The sequence below is a fragment of the Humulus lupulus genome, chromosome 8, assembly GCF_963169125.1.
Source record: "Humulus lupulus chromosome 8, drHumLupu1.1, whole genome shotgun sequence".
NCBI classification, from domain to species: domain Eukaryota; kingdom Viridiplantae; phylum Streptophyta; class Magnoliopsida; order Rosales; family Cannabaceae; genus Humulus; species Humulus lupulus.
Genome location: NC_084800.1, coordinates 175689796 through 175708159, shown reverse-complemented (window position 1 = coordinate 175708159; position 18364 = coordinate 175689796). Strand labels below are relative to the sequence as shown.

Genomic DNA, 18364 nt, shown 5'->3' with positions numbered 1-18364 from the left:
ATAGGCTAGGCCATTAAATGCGGTTCTCGTAAGACGTACCGTCACCAACCACGATGTTCCACGTATCAGGCGCCTGCGTAAGAGGTGGAATGTGAAGAGTTCATGGGGAAGCCTAGAAGCCCCTATTGTGGTCTTATACGACGTGGTATACCACGAGCAGGGGCTTGGGGGGCAGATGTACGCCCTGATTTTCCCACGGGCTGATTAGCGGGCTGAGCTGCGACCTAATCTTGATTATCTCGTGGACATCCCCAAGACCGGAGCTTCCGTCATAAGGTCGTACCTCCTTAGCTCGAGGTAACCCAAGGGTTCGCCAAGATTGCCTAAGACCTGAGTCCGGAGGCTATGACCCTTTGTAAAGTCAACACACGCAAGGTAAACGTGCATATATCATACATCACGTGTCTGATATGCCCCTGACTTCTCGGACACCCAGCAGGAACGTGCGTATTCAGACACCCACGACTGGGTTGGGCCGTGCGGCCCATTATCTCCTTACCTATTGATTTGACCACATTTATGTGTCAGGTTTAGGAATTAATCATGAATGTCACAGAGTTGATACGATAGGTAAGAAGGTCACGGGATGACCTTCTTACCAACTCCCAGGTGACTTCTCCTATAAATATGGAGACCCTGGGAGTTGATAGGGGTTGGATGATCTCTTGTAAGAAATATCTTGTAATCATATACCCATAATAGAGCAATAATATTGACTAGTGGAGTAGAAGGATTTTAACCTTTGAACCACTTAAAAACCGTGTCTTGAGTCACCTTTCCATTTCCTAAGATCATATATCTGTTTCGGTTCATTATTAGCACTAATCCCTTTCTCTTCTTCTCTTAATTACCTGTTGGCGAAGAACCATGTCAACAATATATATTTCTAATATTGAAAATATATTTGAAATTTGTTGTACAAATAAAAAACACCGCACCAAAATTTGCAGTTTAAAACCCTTCGCAGTGCGGTTGTGGTTTGCATTTTTGCTAAACCATATGGCGGCGCGGTTTGCAGTTTTGAATTTTATAAATACGGTTTAAATTGCACCACACCACATTGTTATATATGTTAATATATATATATATATTCAATTTTATCACTTAAAGTTAATGCATATATATTTATATAGCATAATATACATAATATCTAGAAAAATTGTTATGTTTCATAGAATGTTAACACATATTCTATTTCAACCTAAATATATTCCTCCTAAATACATCACATTTTTTTCTATGTTATTACTATTGTATTTATATGATTTTGATCAAAGTTTATTAGTTTGATGTATTTTATTGTTTTGTTGAACACTCTTTAGTTATGAGTTTTATTATGAATATTAATTAATTATAATGTTTAATTGTTAAATTATTTAGCGATAAGTATAAAACACTCACACTACATTTTGTACTGCGGTTTGATATCTATACGGTGCAAGTTGCTGTTTAAAAATTGTTCAAATTGCATATGCAGCATGGTCCAATAAATTGACAAAAAAAAAACCGCACCACGAACACACCTAACTGCACCATTTTAGACAACTTACTGACTTTTTCCACAAAAAAGAACTACTTAGCAACTTAAGTGTCACCTTTTAGACTAGCTATTGGTGTTAAAGTTCATTAATAATGTGGTGCTATTGAAAATTAAGATTTTGATTTTAAACTTGTCTAACTTGGTATATGTTTGGTTGCAGACAAAGTATAGTGTGGGTTTTGGCTCAAAATCATGATGTGATTTACTTCTCTCTGTACTCCTCATCCACCAACTAGTACAAAAACACAATACATGAGAGTGTTTCATGGCTACGATTCAGTATAATACACTTCTCAGCTATAACAAATATGCCTACCATCTCAACCTCACAACACTTCACTAAATATATATGACCAGAAAGACCTCAGATGTTGGTGCCTAGAAAGACTAATTCGATTGGATCCGTCGCTCCCTGCAAAATTGTCAACCAGTCTTGCTTCCATGCTCCCGCCCACCCTCACATCTCGTTATTGATGATATCCCGCATCATCTGTATTGGAATGAGTCCTTCAGTCCGGATTGCGTCTTTTTTCGGGTCAGGGCTGATGAAGTATAGTGTAGGCAACCCTCGTACCTGCCAGGGAAGAGTAATGAAAATTGAGAAACTTCTCATGGCTTCATCTGTGGTGTTAAAGAGCTTAAGAAAGCAACATATGCAAGCAGATCTTTGTTTATAGCTCTTGATACATGAGAAAGACAGAATATACTCGCAAGACTAAATTCTTTTTGTAAACTTTGTGTAATGAATTGGTGATTTGCATGATCATGGCTCAAATGCATAAAAAAAAATCTTATTTTGTTTAACATTAAACTGACAAAAATAAATAAATGAGTAGATGATTCTACCTGCATGTCACGAGCAAATTCATACTCGTAATCCGTGTCGACTTTTACAATCATCGCATTGCTTTCATACTCCACCGCAAGCTGTCAGAACAACCCAAATTAAGATTTCATTTCAAGATATGCAATATATTTAGTGGTCATTTAATATTTCATGAATTCTCACATCATTAAAGATAGTCAAGAACTCAAGAACCCCAAACCCCCAACTAAAGTAATAAAAAAGATCTAAATGATTTACTAAGATATCATAAATCTATCTGGTCAACTAATATTACATAGGAACAAGCTTCAACCACAAATCTTTAATGAAAAGAGGCAGGTTGCAGAAAGGTTTCATCAATTCAAAAGACGACAAACGGCAAAAGCTCCACCAAGATCACGTAAGTTGGAGCACTTACACACAAACTAACCATTCAAGAATCAAGAATGATCTTAGAACTAGGGTAAAGCCACTTTCTAGTTTACTAGAGCTGCTTAATGACAAATAAGTCTAGAGAAATGAGAAAAGAATATTTTGTATTTAATCCGTATAAGATATTTTGTATTTAATTGGTATTATTTCCTTAAGGGAAACCTAATTTATTATTTCCTAATATACCGTATATACCAGATTTTTAGGAGAATGAATGACTTAGAGAATCTGTACAGCTAATAGCGTATTGGGCGATAGTTTGTAACCTGCCTATTTAAAGGCTCTTTTTTATCAAGAATAATATATCAGATCCTATTATTCTTCATGGTATCAGAAGCCAAACTCTGAACCTTAAGTTTCCTGCATCACCCGATGCTTCCAATCTGTCCAAATCACCATTCACAAACTGAATGGTCAAAATTTTCTGCAATGGTCCCATTCAATGACTTTGTATCTTCGTGGTAGAGGTCGCCTTGGCTATCTAAATGGTGACACTCCTGCTCCAAAAGCTCATGATCCTTCTTTCGCACGGTGGGCCTCCAAAAACTCTCTAATCATGGCTTGGCTTACTAATTTCATGGAGGTAGATATTGGGAAAACATAACTATTCCTCTCCACTGCTCGTGAGGTCTGGGACACTATCAAAGAGGCCTATTCTGACCTTGAAAACTATGCTCAAGTGTTTGAACTCAAGTCCAAACTCCCGTACTAGCAGCAACAAAATCTCATGGTAACACAATTTTATAATGCTCTCTATAATCTGTGGCAAGAGATTGATTTATTTTATGTACCTGACTAGTAATGCAAAGATGATGCCTCTTTTTATCAAAAAATGCTTGATCGAGAAAGGTTGTTTGATTTTCTTCATGTTCTGAACTGTGAGTTGGATGAGGTTTGAGGTAGGATTTTGGGTAAGTCTCCACTTCCTTCTGTACGTAAGGCCTTTGCAGAGGTGCGTGGAGAAGAGAGTCAAAAGCGTGTCATGATGGGCCCTGCTGTTGCTGCAGAAGTCGACCATTCTGCCCTTGCTGTCCGCCATCCTAATGTTGGTGGTGATTCTTGTAGAACACGCAGAGAGCATCCCTGGCGTACTCATTGCAGCAGACTTGGTCATACTATGGAGACATGCTGGCGTCTCCATGGAAAACAAGCAGATTGGACACCACGCCCCCCTCGAACTCCATTAGAAGGACGTGCACATACTGCTACCCAAACAGAACAGTTCCCATTCACAGCAGAGCATATTCACAAAATCCATCAGCTTTTAAACACTAAAACTTAAGAGGACCAATCTTTTGAAGTTATACAGTGACAATAAATCAGCAATCAACATAGCACATAATCCCATTCATCATATGATAAAAGCAAACATGTGGAAGAGGATCGACACCTCATTATAGAAAAGATCGAGGGAAAAGAACTATGTGTTGTGTACATACCAAGCAAACAACAACAAACTTATTTATTTACAAAAGGTCTTTCACAAGAGACCTTTGATGAATTAGTATGCAAGTTGGGCATGTGGAACCTATATGCTCCAACTTGAGGGAGGGTGTAGAAATGAGTATAGAATATTTTGTCTCCATCACATTTTGAAGGGTTGGAGAGGACTTTTGAAGAATCTCAAGTTGAGGCCTTTTGAAGAATCTGAAGTTAAACATGCTGCTTTCAAATGTGATGGAGACAAGGCACCAGGACTGGATGGTTTTACAGTGGCAAGTGATAAGATGACATGCTCAGTGTTTTCATGAAGTTTGCTAAGGACGGTATCATTCATGGGATGAAACGTACGATTGCTTGATCCCCCAAAAATTGAATAGTTGTAAGGTAAGAGATTGCAAGCCTACTAGTCTTAATACGATTACGAGTTTGTACAAGATTATATCCAAGGTACCTCATGCAAGGCTTAGAGAAGTACTAGGTCACACAATTTCAGAAACACAGGGGCTTTTGTGGCTGATAGACAGATCTTGGATATTATTTTAGTGGCAAACGAGGTTGTGGAAGACTAGAGGCTCTTGGAAAAAAGGTGCCGGCCTGCAAAATTGACTTTGAGAAGGCCTATGACTTTGTGGAGTGGTGTTTTCTAGAGTTTGTGTTACAAAACAAGGGTTTAAGAATGATGCGGAGAAAATGGATAGTGGGATGTCGTTCAACCATCTCTTCTTCAGTTTTTTTTTTTAAAGAAAGGCAAAGGGAGAAGATTATAGGGACAAAGAGATTTGATACAAGGAGATTCACTATCGCCTTTTCTATTCGCTCAGCAGATGCCATGGGTAGGATGGTGGACAAGGCCAGGTAGAAGCGAAAAACTTAGAGCCCAACTCGACTAATACAACAGCATGAATGAAAACACACAAAAGTACAATACTGAAAAATATGATTAGCAGAATCATTAAAAGAAACCTACTAAAGCAAACCTTATCACAACCAAATAATGTACCTCATGGATCTAAGATACAAATGCTCAATGCAAACTTAAGGTTTCGCATTGACAAAATAATCCACAAAGCATCTACTAAAATAAAAAATTTAATTTTGAAATGTATTACACGGTTCAGCATTACAAGGAAATCTAACTCACCTACTAAAATTTAAATCTCCCATGTATCACATCACAGATTTAAATGTAATTCCATCCAAATGAGAAATCTTGATGATTTATATGCTTATCTAAATGAAATTGCAAATGCTTTCATTTCACTTCAAGAAAGTTATTTAATCATCTATTGAAACTAGGTTCCTCCGCCTAATCCGATAATACTTTATCATTATGAACAGAAAACATAGGTACCCAGAACCTCATTCGTTAGTGGAAGTAAACCATTCTGAATATACAAAACTAACCAATCTTGTCTTCAAAACAACATATAAATGTATAATATATTGTAAGTGTTGACACACTGGATACTGATACTCTTTTCTTCCCATGCATAGTTCACATTCATATAAAAAACTAAAGCCTTTCACAAAATGAAGAGCATTAACTCTAAATATCTTATTTCAGCTTTTCGTCTATGTATGAAAGTAAAAATCATTTACAAAGCAGAGTACACAGAAGCTCAATTCTTAAACCGAACTTACCATTTCGAGTTCTTGAGCCATCAGAATACAAGGTCCACACCATGTAGCATAAAAATCTATTATAAGGGGTACATTTCTTTCTCCCTTTACCAGGTCCTGGATCTCCTGGGCAGATAACTTCTTCTGCAACAACAGAAATACAGAGACATAAGCTAAAATTCAAAAAATTTAAAGTGTTATACAAATAGGATAATATCACACAAATTCTACAACGAGCATCATATTTTCTTTAACATTGTTACAATAAAGATTGTAATCCCATGTTAGAATCTAACCAAAATAAAACGCATTTACTGAGCCGAACCAAGAATAGAGCTATTTCTTGAAAATTATTCAAAACCACAAAAACCAAACCATACTTATACAATAAAGTAAAAACCCATACAGAGCAATAGAACAAGAATTGAAACGATACAAGAAAATGGGCAAGCGTTATGAGGAAAAGCATACCACAAGATAGTCTTCTCTGACATGTTTTCCTTGAGGAGGTTTACAAAGAAGCTTTCTGGGAAGTGTTGAGAGTGAAAAGGGTGTGTCGACATTGGAGGAAAAGAGCGAGCTCTGGTGATGGGTTATCATGGCGGACTGAGCAAAGGAAGAGGTGGGTTTTGGAGTTGTAAAAGAAGGGATTTTTGTTAAAGGTGAGAACCTTTGAAAAGCTATGTGTGTCTGAAGAAGAGCCATGATGAGAGTGAGAGTAAGAGAGAGAGTGAGAGAAGGATCTAGTTCCAAAAGCCAAAAGCAAAAGCCAAAAGCCAAAACCCAAAACCCAGTGATGGCAAGGAAGATAATTGATGAGACTGTTTGGAAGCTGTGAAATCCATCCTCTGACTTGGAATTAAGATATCCACAGCGTTGACAATGTTGTATTTTTAGTATTTCGATTCAATATGAGGACCCTTTCACAAAAATAAAATAAATAAAGGGACCAGAATATATACTTAACATGACATATTAGAAGTTCTACATAATTTGACAAAACATATAAAGCATCGTATAATTTGACACAAAAATAATTTTTGTTGTAAATATATATAATTATACTATTTGTTTAATATATATTGGTGATGGTTTTTCACACCAAAGAGTTTGATATGGAATAGATCAAACTTCACCTTGACCAATCTTGAGTGCTCATGGTCTCAATCGGACCCTAACCCATTGTTACGACTCAGCCCTGCCAAATCCAATTCGAACCCGGCCCTCAGGTTCGTGACCTTAGGCTACATCTTTTGTAATCCAGAGACCCACGAGTTGCCTCTTACTTCAAGGTGGCCTCCTCAACCTCCGATCTATCTAGGTTAACTTATCCATGCAACTCTAGTACGTAGGGGCACACCATTATCTTGTCAAGCAACCTCGAGTCGTTCCTGAGAAATTGATATAGCAAGCCATGTAATGTCCAAAGTTCATAGTGTTACATGTGTAATTTTCATAAAAATAAAGAAAAATTGGGGCATTTTAAATAAATAACATAAAACCTTCTATTCTCAAATAACCAAACCGAAAGTCTTTTAAAAAAACAAAACAGATTCCAGAATCTCATAATTGAAGAAAAATAATACAATTTAACTAAAACTTCACAATAAGCATGTCTCCAAAATAGTGAGAAAGTTATAAAATATCTCTAAAGAAACCATAGAAAAAGGTCTTAGGCCCAACCCCAAAGTCGTTAACATGTACGCATTCCGCTAAAGCTCTCCAACTTATTAGTGCAAAGCCACTTCCATGTCTTTACCTACAACATAAAGTATTTGTGAGCTAACACCCAATAAGAAGAGTTATGAAGGACACAACCTCAATTCCCAATATATACATGGAATAACATCATACTAAATTGCATAAATCATACTTGTCATAACGTAACAATAACTCACAAATCATATAACATTATTATATTCATACGACCAAATACAAGCACATAATACAACATTTTCGACGACCCACTACCCTCGCGACAACTTTTTTGTGTATCCAAACACATGAGTTAATCAATAACAATCATAAATACATAACAAGCATAATGTAACAACAATAACATAGCATAATATGATACCGCATAATCACAATGTTGTCTATGTTTTCACCATCAAACACGTGGCACTTAGGAGTAATTAGTGACAAGGCAAGTCACGAGGTTCTCTGGGTGTGAACTCTTCCAGGAAACTTAATCCGACCAAGTCGTGGATGTCTCCAAGTGAGGCTCCGCCCTGGGTCTGACTTTGAGGATAGAGGATGTCTCCAAGTGAGGCCACGTCTTGAGCACGTCTCAAGCCAATCTCAAGGTCATGGATGTCTCCAAGTGAGGCCACGCCCCGAGGTCTGTTCTCGAGGCAAGGATGTCTCCATATGAGGTCACGTCTCGAGAGGCTCTCTTCACTTGCCCATCTCCCAGGTCTAGGATTCTAGTCCTCGGACCTGGAGTGGCTACCATGTGTCAGTCACTGTGGGTATGGGCTACCAGAAGATCATCTGACAACTTTTGGTGAGCCTCGATTAGTGGTGTCGAGTTCGTACCTTCGACAATCGACATTTCCCACAACAAATGTGCATCGCACCCTGACAGTCAAAGATATGTTCCCCATAAAGTTGGTATGCGACTTTCTGCAATGGGCCTCGTGCAATCAGCCTGGGCCGTAGTCTCTATTTAGTACACCCTTTTTTGAATTAATTCAGCATTAACACCCCAGAATGGGGGAATTTGTATTAATGATAGATGATTAACATTAATGACCACAGCCTCTATAAATAGGGTTGGGGTATCTTCTTGTAAAGGGTTCTGATTTTTAGAGAGAAAAACTTTATAACTCAGAGCAATATATTCGCTTCCTGAGAACCACCATTGAAGCTTGCTCAAACAAGCTTCAAGCTCACTAAATACCAGAGACTCGTGGACTAGGGCTCTTTTATAGCCTGAACCACGTAAAACCCTTGTGTTCTTTTCTATTATTTTCTTTAAAATCTTATATTAGGTTGATAGGGAAAAAGGCAATCAACAATTTGATGCTATCATTGAGAGCTTGAAGAACATAGTTGTAACGTCTCAAATTACCTAATAAGACTTAGGGCCTTGATTAGGGGGCAGGATGGCAATATATAGAATTATATTCTTATATGATATACTTATTTATAATTATGTGATTATGTGAGTTATATGATAATATAACTAGATATGCATGTATAGGAGTATTAAATATGCATGTGGGTCTGTTTCTTATTAGAATGGCAATTTTTGTAATTTGGCCCGTTATGGGCATAATTATATATGTGCATGTGATATATGTGAGAGACCACACTATTATGTGGGTTTATTTGTGTCACTCGGCACAAGACGAGCTTAGGGAGCAAGTTAGCGGGAAAGTCACAACGGGACCCAATACTTGACTTGGGGCGAGTCAAGGGGTATTTTAGGTATTTAGCACAGTACCAGGAAATGGGAATGAATAATTGAGGATATATTTGGAGTTAGTGAGATTTGGAGGGAATACTGGGGATTTTGACCATTTTTCCCTCGGGGACGTTTTGGTACCCCAAGACTCGGGGTTAGCTTAAGTAAACTTAAGCCTTAAGGAAACAAAACCAACACTACTTTGAAGGAGCAGCTCCCAATTGACTCACCCTCTCTTATTTTCTCTCAACTTCTCCAAGGGATTTTTTTGAGAATTAATTCTGGGCTAAAGCTTGAGAGATTGAAGGCCTAAGCTTGGGATTGGATTAGCTACAGCTAGAGAGACTTAAATTACAGTTGAGAGAAGCTTTGGACCTTGATTTCCATTTATTTTTTCTGTTTAAGTTTGGCTATTCTTGAGCTTTGGGACTCAAGGATGTGAATTTAAGTTTTGGGTGGAGTTTTAGGTGTGTTGAGCTGGGGTTTTAAGCTGGAATTATGTTGATATTGTTTTGAGGATTTAATTGTTGTGTTTGGGATTGATTTGGGTAGGTTTTGGTAAGTTTTGTGTGACAGTCAGAATCCTGTGATCCGTAGGGGGAAAGACCGGGTAAAAGTTATGCAATCCCACATCGCCTGGGGAAGGTCAAGTGTGATGATTTTAAGACTGTGTAGGTATGGGATTATACAGTTGAAGAGTGCTTAAATGGATTGATGGGTACTACCTATGCCAACAAGATGCATCTTCTTTTCGGTAGCCCATCACTTGAGAACTCAAAAGTTAAGCGTGCTTGACCTGGAGTAGTCTAATGATGGGTGACCTCTTGGGAAGTTTTCCCAAGAAGCGTGCAAGTGAGGACAAAGCACGCTGGAAAGACTTGTGTTGGTTTGCAGGGCCAGTCATCATTCCAAGAAGCAGCCATAGTGACGTGGGGCGTTGCATTTTGGCTAGAGAAAAATGGAGAAATTATGGGTTTACAGGGCCAGGTCGCGGTCCCTTTCTTGGGGTTCCGTGACCCAACTGAACCCAGGGCCCTTGGGGCTTCTGTCTGGTAGGTGCGTCGTGACCTTCAAGGGCAGATCGCGACTCGTGTCCATTTCCAGGGGAAGAGGGGCACTGACTTAAGGGGCGTGCTGCGACCCTCAAGAGCAAGTCGCAGCCCGCCTGGGCTGTTTTGGCTACGGTGGGTTTTCAGTGATGGGAATTTATTCATAAGGGCTTGGGATCGATTCTACTACCCAGTTTAGTAGAATTCAAGGTCCCAGAGGCTAGGACTCGGTCCGAAAGCCTTTATTTGCTCATTATTGATAGAATCCTATATTATGGATGTGACTAGGTTATCGCTAGGGGCTCAGTACCGGGATCGTGCTCAAGGGTCGTTGTTATTTTAAGCTATACTTGGACCTGAGGTAAGAAAACTACACCCAATACGTGATATATGTGATTATGGCTTGGCCCGACTGTTAATAATAATTATGAATAGGGCTTGGGCCCCTGAGAATGATTATCTTAAAGTTATTGTTTTGCTTGTTGATTAAACATACTTGAATATTCTGTACCTGATTAAGTGTTACACGACTGTTCGCATGGTTTGCGTAGCTAGGGCTTGACCCCGTTAAGGAGCATGGTTATTACTATGTTTGCGATTACTTGATGATGTTATGTGATATAACACGTATTGGGTGCAGTTTTCTTTATTCAAGTCCAAGTAAGAGTAAATAAGAATGACCCTCGAGCACGATCCCGATTTCGAGCCCCTCGCGATTCCCTAGTCACAACCATTAAAATAGGATTATATTAATAACGAGCGAATAAAGGCTTCTGGACCGAGGCGTAGCCTCCGGTGCCTTGAGTTCCACTAAACATGGTAGTTGAATCGATCCCGAGCCCTAAGGAAAAGGTTTCTATTCAAAACAAATTCCCCAAGGCAAAAGTGCCTAGGCGGGCCGCGACTTGCCCTAACAGGTCGCGGTGCGCCCCTCTAACTAGAGAGCCTCCTTGCCTCTATCCAGAGGCACGGGTCGCGGCGCGCCCCTAGGCAAAGGCCTCCCAAGGCGCCTGGGCTCACGCTGAGTCACGACCTATCGAGAACAAAGTCACAACTTGGCCCTTCGAACCCAGAAATTCATCCAATTTCAACAGCCAAATCCTATCCAATTTAACCTAAACTCACCTCAAAACTATAATTCAATTATCACAAGTAGCTCTAAAACCTTCCCAGCAACAAAACCCACCAGAAATTCAGTCCTAAAACTCATTAAATGACCAATTCAATCCTTAAGCTTAAAGGTTCAAGAACACTCAAAGCTAGCCCAACAAACTCAAAATTAAATGGCTAGAAAACATAATTTTAAAGCTTACCTCAACTGCAGTTTGAACTCACAAGCTATAACAGATTTAATCCCCAAGTCTAAAGCTCCAATTCTTGTGATTTCTAGTCAAAATCCCCTTGGTTCTTCAATGGCTTAGATTGGAAAGTCCTTTGAGAGAAAATAGTGAAAGAAAAGGAGAAAGAGTCGGTTTTGAGAAAGCTTCTAGGTGTTTTGTGTTTTGTTTTATTAAACTTAACTGACTTAAGCTAATCCCGAGGCTCGGGGTACCGAAAACGTCCCCAAGGGAAAAATGGTAAATTTCCCCAATATTCCTTCCTAAACTCTTTAACTTCAAGTATATATCCAATTATTTATTTTCATAATCCGATAACCCATTTAAATGTTCAATACCAAAAATACCCCTTGACTCGCCCCGAGTCGAGTATTAGGTCCCATTGTGACTTTCCCACTAACTTGCTCCCTAAGATCGCCTCGTGCTGAGTAACCTAGATAAACCCACATAATAATGTGGTCTCTCACATATAACACATATATGCACATAAATATACAATTATGCCCGCAATAGGCCAAATTACCGAATTTTCCCTTCTAATAAGAAACGGGCCCACGTGCATATTTAATACCCCTAAATATGCACAACTAGTCATATCATCACATAATTCACATAATTACAGTTAATATAACAATTAAACACATAATTCTATATATTGTCCTCCTGGCTCCCTAATCAAGGCCCTAAGCCTTATTAGGTAATTTTGGGATGGTACACAAGGTGACTCTATGGTCACTTAGCTATGGAAAAGGGCCTCAAGGTTGACTCTATGGTTAACTAGTTATGGAAGCGGCCCCAGAATGGTCCAATGACCAATTATTTGTGATTATATGCATGCATGAGTAGGTTATTATTGTTGGGCATGCTAGATAAGTATTTGGAAGTCTGTATTCTCTGTTCATGCACATGTTTAAGTTTTCTTGCTGACCCTCGGCTCATGGTTGCTTCGTGGTGCGAGTAAGGGAAAAGGAAAGCTTGACCAACCATGAGTTGGAGAGCTTCGGTGATGGTGTGCACATATGCGGCTGCTCGTCCACCACGGCCAAGGATATCTCAGAGGAACTAGGGTTGCAGTCCTGATTTTGCCGCTTAGGTCAGGTGATTGTAACTTTTCACGTATATACACCCATTTTAAGCATTTGTTTGTATAATTTTGGGATCCCGTGTATGTATGAAACTTTTCAAATAAAAGTTAATAGTTTCTTTGACCAAAAATGTTAACCCTAACCCTTAATGTTAACCTTAGTTACACGTTTATAACCAAATGACTTGATTAGCGAGGCTGACACAATTTAAAGTACACAATATAACGGTCCTTGATTAGGAGGGAGTTACAACTTGATATCAAAGCTGCCAAGGTTTAAGGGTTCCTGAAGACTGGTCGGGCATGTACACTCGCCACTAAAGACAAGCTCGACTCAGAGTTCAATAAATATTTATGTGGTTATGTGTTTAACTGCTTAAATATGATATAAACACTTTACCTGCGTGCTTGTTTAGGAAGCATGGGATAATCTAATAGGGTCTGGCCCTTGACTGTTGCACAAATAATAAAGAACATGCTTATTAGCATTGTTATACGTGTGTAAATGTCTGAATATGTTTATGTGCATCGTTAATTGTTTATGGATGCCAGAAATTCTTATTAGCATCGTTAATTGCTGATGAATATCAGGAAGTCCTTATTAGCACCATGAATTAATATATTATGTGTTGGCATGCTTATTAGTATTGCATCTGTTTGTTTGTCTGTTTGATCTTGGACCGTCAAGCGGCAAGAGGTATGGTTATTACTTACCTAACAGCAGATTTGATCACCGCAGAGTGGGTTAGATATCAGTATGAATCCTCGAAGGTCAGAGAGGTTGGCTGGCCAAGAGTTACAGGCCAGGGAAGGGAATGACCAGGGTCAGGCCCCACCACCAGCTCCATAAAACTGGCAACAGGTGCTTGCTGGCCTGCAAGCTAGATTAGAGAGACAGGAAGAAGAGATTCACCTCTTGAGACAGCAAAAGGTTCCAGCAGGGAACCCACAACCCACGGTACCAGCAGTGATACAGCCAGAGGTACCAGCAGCAGTGCAGCCCCAAGCAGGGGGAGATAGATGGGAACCCATGTATGAGAGGTTCAAGAAACAACACCCTCCAGTTTTTAGGGCATCTCAGATCCACTGAAGGATAAGAAATGGATGACCATGATAACCACCATTCTGGACTTTATGAGGGTAGGTGGTAATGAGAGAGTGGTCTGCGCCACTTACATGTTTCAGGAGGATGCCTGAATATGGTGGGAGGTAGTATCCCAGACCAGAGCAGTAAACACCATGGAGTGGGAAGAATTTAGAACTTTGTTTAATGAGAAGTACTATAACGACACAGTTAAAGCTGCGAAGGCTGAGGAGTTCAGCAAGTTACTTCAGGGTAACATGACAGTGACAAACTATGCCCTAAAGTTTGATAGATTGGAAAACTTTGTCGAGGATCTGGTGCCCACTGATGGGACCAGAAGAAAGAGGTTTCTCTAGGGGCTACAACCTATGATAGCCCGGGATGTTCGTATTACTATTGTGCCAGGATTGACCACCTATGCACATGTTGCGGAGAAGGCGCTTACAGTCGAGAGCGCAGAGAATCTGGTGTGAGAATGTGGCCAGAAGGGATTCTAGGAGGCTGGGACCTCCATTTACAGGCTTTGGTAGGGGGCGGAGGCCCCAGTGACCAAAAGAGGAAGACTCCTGATACAGTTTCAGCTCCAGGGCCAGATAGGAAGCCACGAGGCATACAGATGGGCTGCCATGGTGGTGGTGAGACCTGAAGAGCATTCCCATAGTGTACCTGGTGCAGGAGGCGCCATATTGGGGAATGTCAGGCGAAGACTTGTTTTTTTTGCGATAGTGTGGGGCATTTGAAGAAGCATTGCCCGAAAGCCAGAAAGGAAGAGCCCAAGAAGGTGGACAACCTAACGCCAGCTCAGGTGTTTACCCTTACCCAGGCAGAGGCCGAGGCTAGTCCTTCGGTGGTTTCAGGTTAGCTTTCTAGTGCTGGAACCTTCTATACTATTTTGATTGATTTGGGTGCTACGCACTCTTTTTGTTGCTAGTAGGATTATAGATGGATTGTGTAGATCATGTGACTTTTATCCTATGGGGTTTGGTACTATGCTACCTACCGGGGAGTTAGTGGTTTCCTAGAGATGGGTTAGATCACTACCAGTTACAGTGGATGGCAGGGAATTATCAGTTGACTTGGTGGAATTGGTGATGATTGATTTTCATATAATTTTGGGAATGGATTGGCTAGAGAAGTATGGGCCAACGATAGATTGCAAGAAGAAGATGGTAACCTTTGAGCCTAAGGGTGAGGACCCCTTTGTATTTGTTGGCACTGTGCATGGACCCCGTATACCTATGATATATGTACTTAGAGCTAGAGACCTATTGCAGGGGGGATGCATAGGGTTCTTAGCTAGCGTGGTGGATACCACTTAGGTCGTGCCATTGGGACAAGGACAGACCCGATTAGTCTGTGAGTTTCTGGACATGTTTCCAGAGGATCTGCCAAGGTTACCTCCACACAAGGAGATTGAGTTTGTGATTGAATTAGCACCAAGGACATAGCCAATGTCTAGAGCACCCTATAGGATGGCTCCAGCTGAGCTGAAGGAACTAAAGGTTCAACTACAGGAGAAACTGGACTTGGGTTTTATCAGGCCCAATTTATCACCATGGGGCGCACCAGTTCTCTTCGTGAAGAAGAAAGATGGTTATCTAAGGATGTGTATCGATTATAGATAACTGAACAAGTTAATTATCAAATATGCTCTGCCAAGGATTCATGATCAATTGCAGGGTTGGACGGTATTCTCCAAGATAGATCTTCGATTGGGCTATCACCAACTGAGGATTAGAGAGGATGATATACCGAAGACAACTTTTTGCACCAGGTACGAGCATTATGAATTTTTGGTGATGTCATTTGGATTTACTAATGCCCCAGTAGTATTCATGGGTCTGATGAACAGGGTGTTCAAAGATTACTTGGATCAGTTTGTGATCCTCTTTATTGACAATATACTGATATACTCTCAGTCAGAGACAAAACACGAGCATCACCTCAGATTGGTATTACAGAGGTTGAGAGAACACAGGTTGTATGCGAAATTCAAGAAATGCGAGTTTTGGTTGCCACAGGTGACTTTCTTAGGTCACATAGTCAGTAGGGATGGGATTACGGTGGATCCAGCAAAGATTGAGGTGGTCAGAGATTGGCCAAGAACGAAGAATGCTTCAGAGATAAGAAGTTTCTTGGGATTGATAGGTTATTACAAATTCTTTGTGGAGGGGTTTTCCAAGATTGCGTCATCGCTGATAGAGTTAACACGCAAGAATCAAAAGTTCATATGATCAGACAAGTGTGAAGACAACTTGCAGAAGCTCAAGAAGAGTTTGATCACCGCTCCGGTTCTGAGTCTTCCTACAGATTAGGACAAGTTTGTAGTTTATTATGATGCCTCAAGGCAGGGCCTGGGTTATGTTCTTATGCAGACAGGGAAGGTGATTTCCTATGCATTATGTCAGTTGAAGGAATATGAGCAGAGATACCCCACACATGATTTAGAACTTGCAGCAGTGGTTTTTGCACTGAAGGTGTGGCAGTACTACTTATTCGGTGAGAGGTGTGAGATATACACTGACCACAAAAGCTTAAAATACTTCTTCACCTAGAAAGATCTGAACATGAGGCAAAGATGTTGGTTAGAGCTGGTAAAGGATTATGATTGTGAGATCCTCTATCACCCTAAGAAAGCCAACGTGGTAGCAGATGCCTTAAGCCGGAAGGGTCCAGGACAATTATATAGTACCAGGCAGATATCAAGGGAGTTGGCTAATGATATGGCTAGATCAGGAATTGAGTTAGTAGTGGGCCAATTGGCCAACATCACCCTACAGTCTACTCTTTTGGAGAGGATTAAGGAGAAGTAGTTAGATGACCCACAGTTGGGGCAGATTAGAGGGGACGTCCTAGTTGGAGTAGCTAAGGACTATACGATATCAGGCATGGGCTTGTTGAGATACAAGGATTGAATTTGCGTTCCAATGGACACTGGGATCAGACGGGAGATTCTGGATGAATCTCATACTACCCCTTATTCTCTACATCCGGGCACCACGAAGATGTACCAGGATCTGAAGGTTTTATATTGGTGGCCTGGGATGAAGAAGGATGTGACTGAGTACGTGGCAAGGTGCTTGACCTGTTAGTAGGTCAAGGAAAAGCATCAGAGGACAGCAAGGCTGTTACAACCTTTGAATATCCTGGAGTGGAAGTGGGAGGACATCACGATGGATTTCGTGGTAGGATTCCCCAGGACAGTGGGCCAGCATGATTCAATTTGGGTCATTGTGGATCAGTATACAAAATCAGTTCATTTTCTACCAGTGAGGAAAAATTACACGGTTGACTAGTATGCAGATCTCTACGTGAGAGAGATAGTTCGCCTTCATGGGACTCTGAGATCTATCGTGTCTGATAGGGACCCTATCTTTACCTCCAAGTTTTGGGGAAGTTTACAGAGGGTGATGGGTACACAGCTGAAGTTCAGTACAACTTATCATCCTCAGACTGATGGTCAGTTTGAGAGGACTATCCAGATATTGGAGGACAGGCTGAGAGCATGTGTCTTGGACTTTGAAAGGTCTTGGAGTAAATATTTGCCTCTGATAGAGTTTTCCTATAGCAACAGCTACCAGTCTACTATTGGAGATGACTTCCCTACGTTCCCTCATGGCATCCATAGGCTGAGGACGATGGTAAGTAGCCATATAAAATATTTAAGTCAGTTGTGCTCGCAAATTAAAAGAGAATTTAGCCAAGAAAAATACAAGGAATTTATGAATTCTCCGAAAGGAGTAGAATCTAGAGGGTGCAAAACTGTCTGTCCAGAAGAAGGCAATCTTAAAGTTTGGAGGGTGGTTTGGAATGTCCTTGAACAGTCACTTCTCTTTCAGGTAGCTGGACAGATAGTATAACCCATCCCCGCCATGAGCTCGGGAAGGGTTGCTTTTGATGCAAAAGAGATACAAGATCTCGTGCGTTGTGGGCTCCTCCCACTTCATCTCCTTGTATAGCAATTTCAGCGCAGACAGAATTCTGTAAGAGTTATCTGGAGTTGGAATGGAGCTATGTCGGTGTAGTCGAGAAAGCTCTGGAAGTAGTCCTTTAGGGGCAGCAAGGCCCCAGCTTGTAAGTGCTCACGGATCCAAGCTGCGAGCTTAACCTTTCTATATGGGTTATCTTCCCCAGGTGTAGAGCAGCTCCTCTCGTCGAAGCTGGCAGGGCGACAGATTAACTTTCTGGAGTGCTTCAACTCGAGACAAGAGAGGAGCTCAAAATTTGTCGAGTCGATATTATGGAACTCTGATAGTGTTCAACCTCGAAGAAAGAACTCTCCAAGACCGAGATTGAAAGGGGTTTGGGAGCCTTAATTGGTTGGTTAAAAGGACCCTCCATTATACTGAATACGAGCTCACCCGGTGAAAAGGCTACAGTAACCTTGAGTTTGGGGTCTAGTGGAATAAGCCTAATCTCGGGGTCTAGATCGAGATAGGCTACCACTCGAGGTCTCTTTCTTTTTCTCTCTTCGACCTCGTCGATTTGACACCGAAAGTGGTCTCGTATATCTTCCTGCTCGCACCGTTCTTTGTGCTCG

General features: G+C 40.7%; 1 protein-coding gene across 1 annotated transcript; it reads right to left on the bottom strand.

The window, feature by feature from the left end:
• Positions 1 to 1717: 1717 nt before the first annotated feature.
• Positions 1718 to 6749, bottom strand: LOC133798685 (thioredoxin-like protein CITRX, chloroplastic). Its single transcript, XM_062237123.1, has 4 exons — positions 6333 to 6749; positions 5883 to 6005; positions 2387 to 2467; positions 1718 to 2114 (listed from the first exon to the last, which is right to left on the bottom strand). Exons 1-4 carry the CDS (start codon positions 6564 to 6566, stop codon positions 1998 to 2000), a joined length of 555 nt encoding a protein of 184 aa, XP_062093107.1. The 5' UTR covers positions 6567 to 6749; the 3' UTR covers positions 1718 to 1997.
• Between the last annotated feature and the right edge of the window lie 11615 nt (positions 6750 to 18364).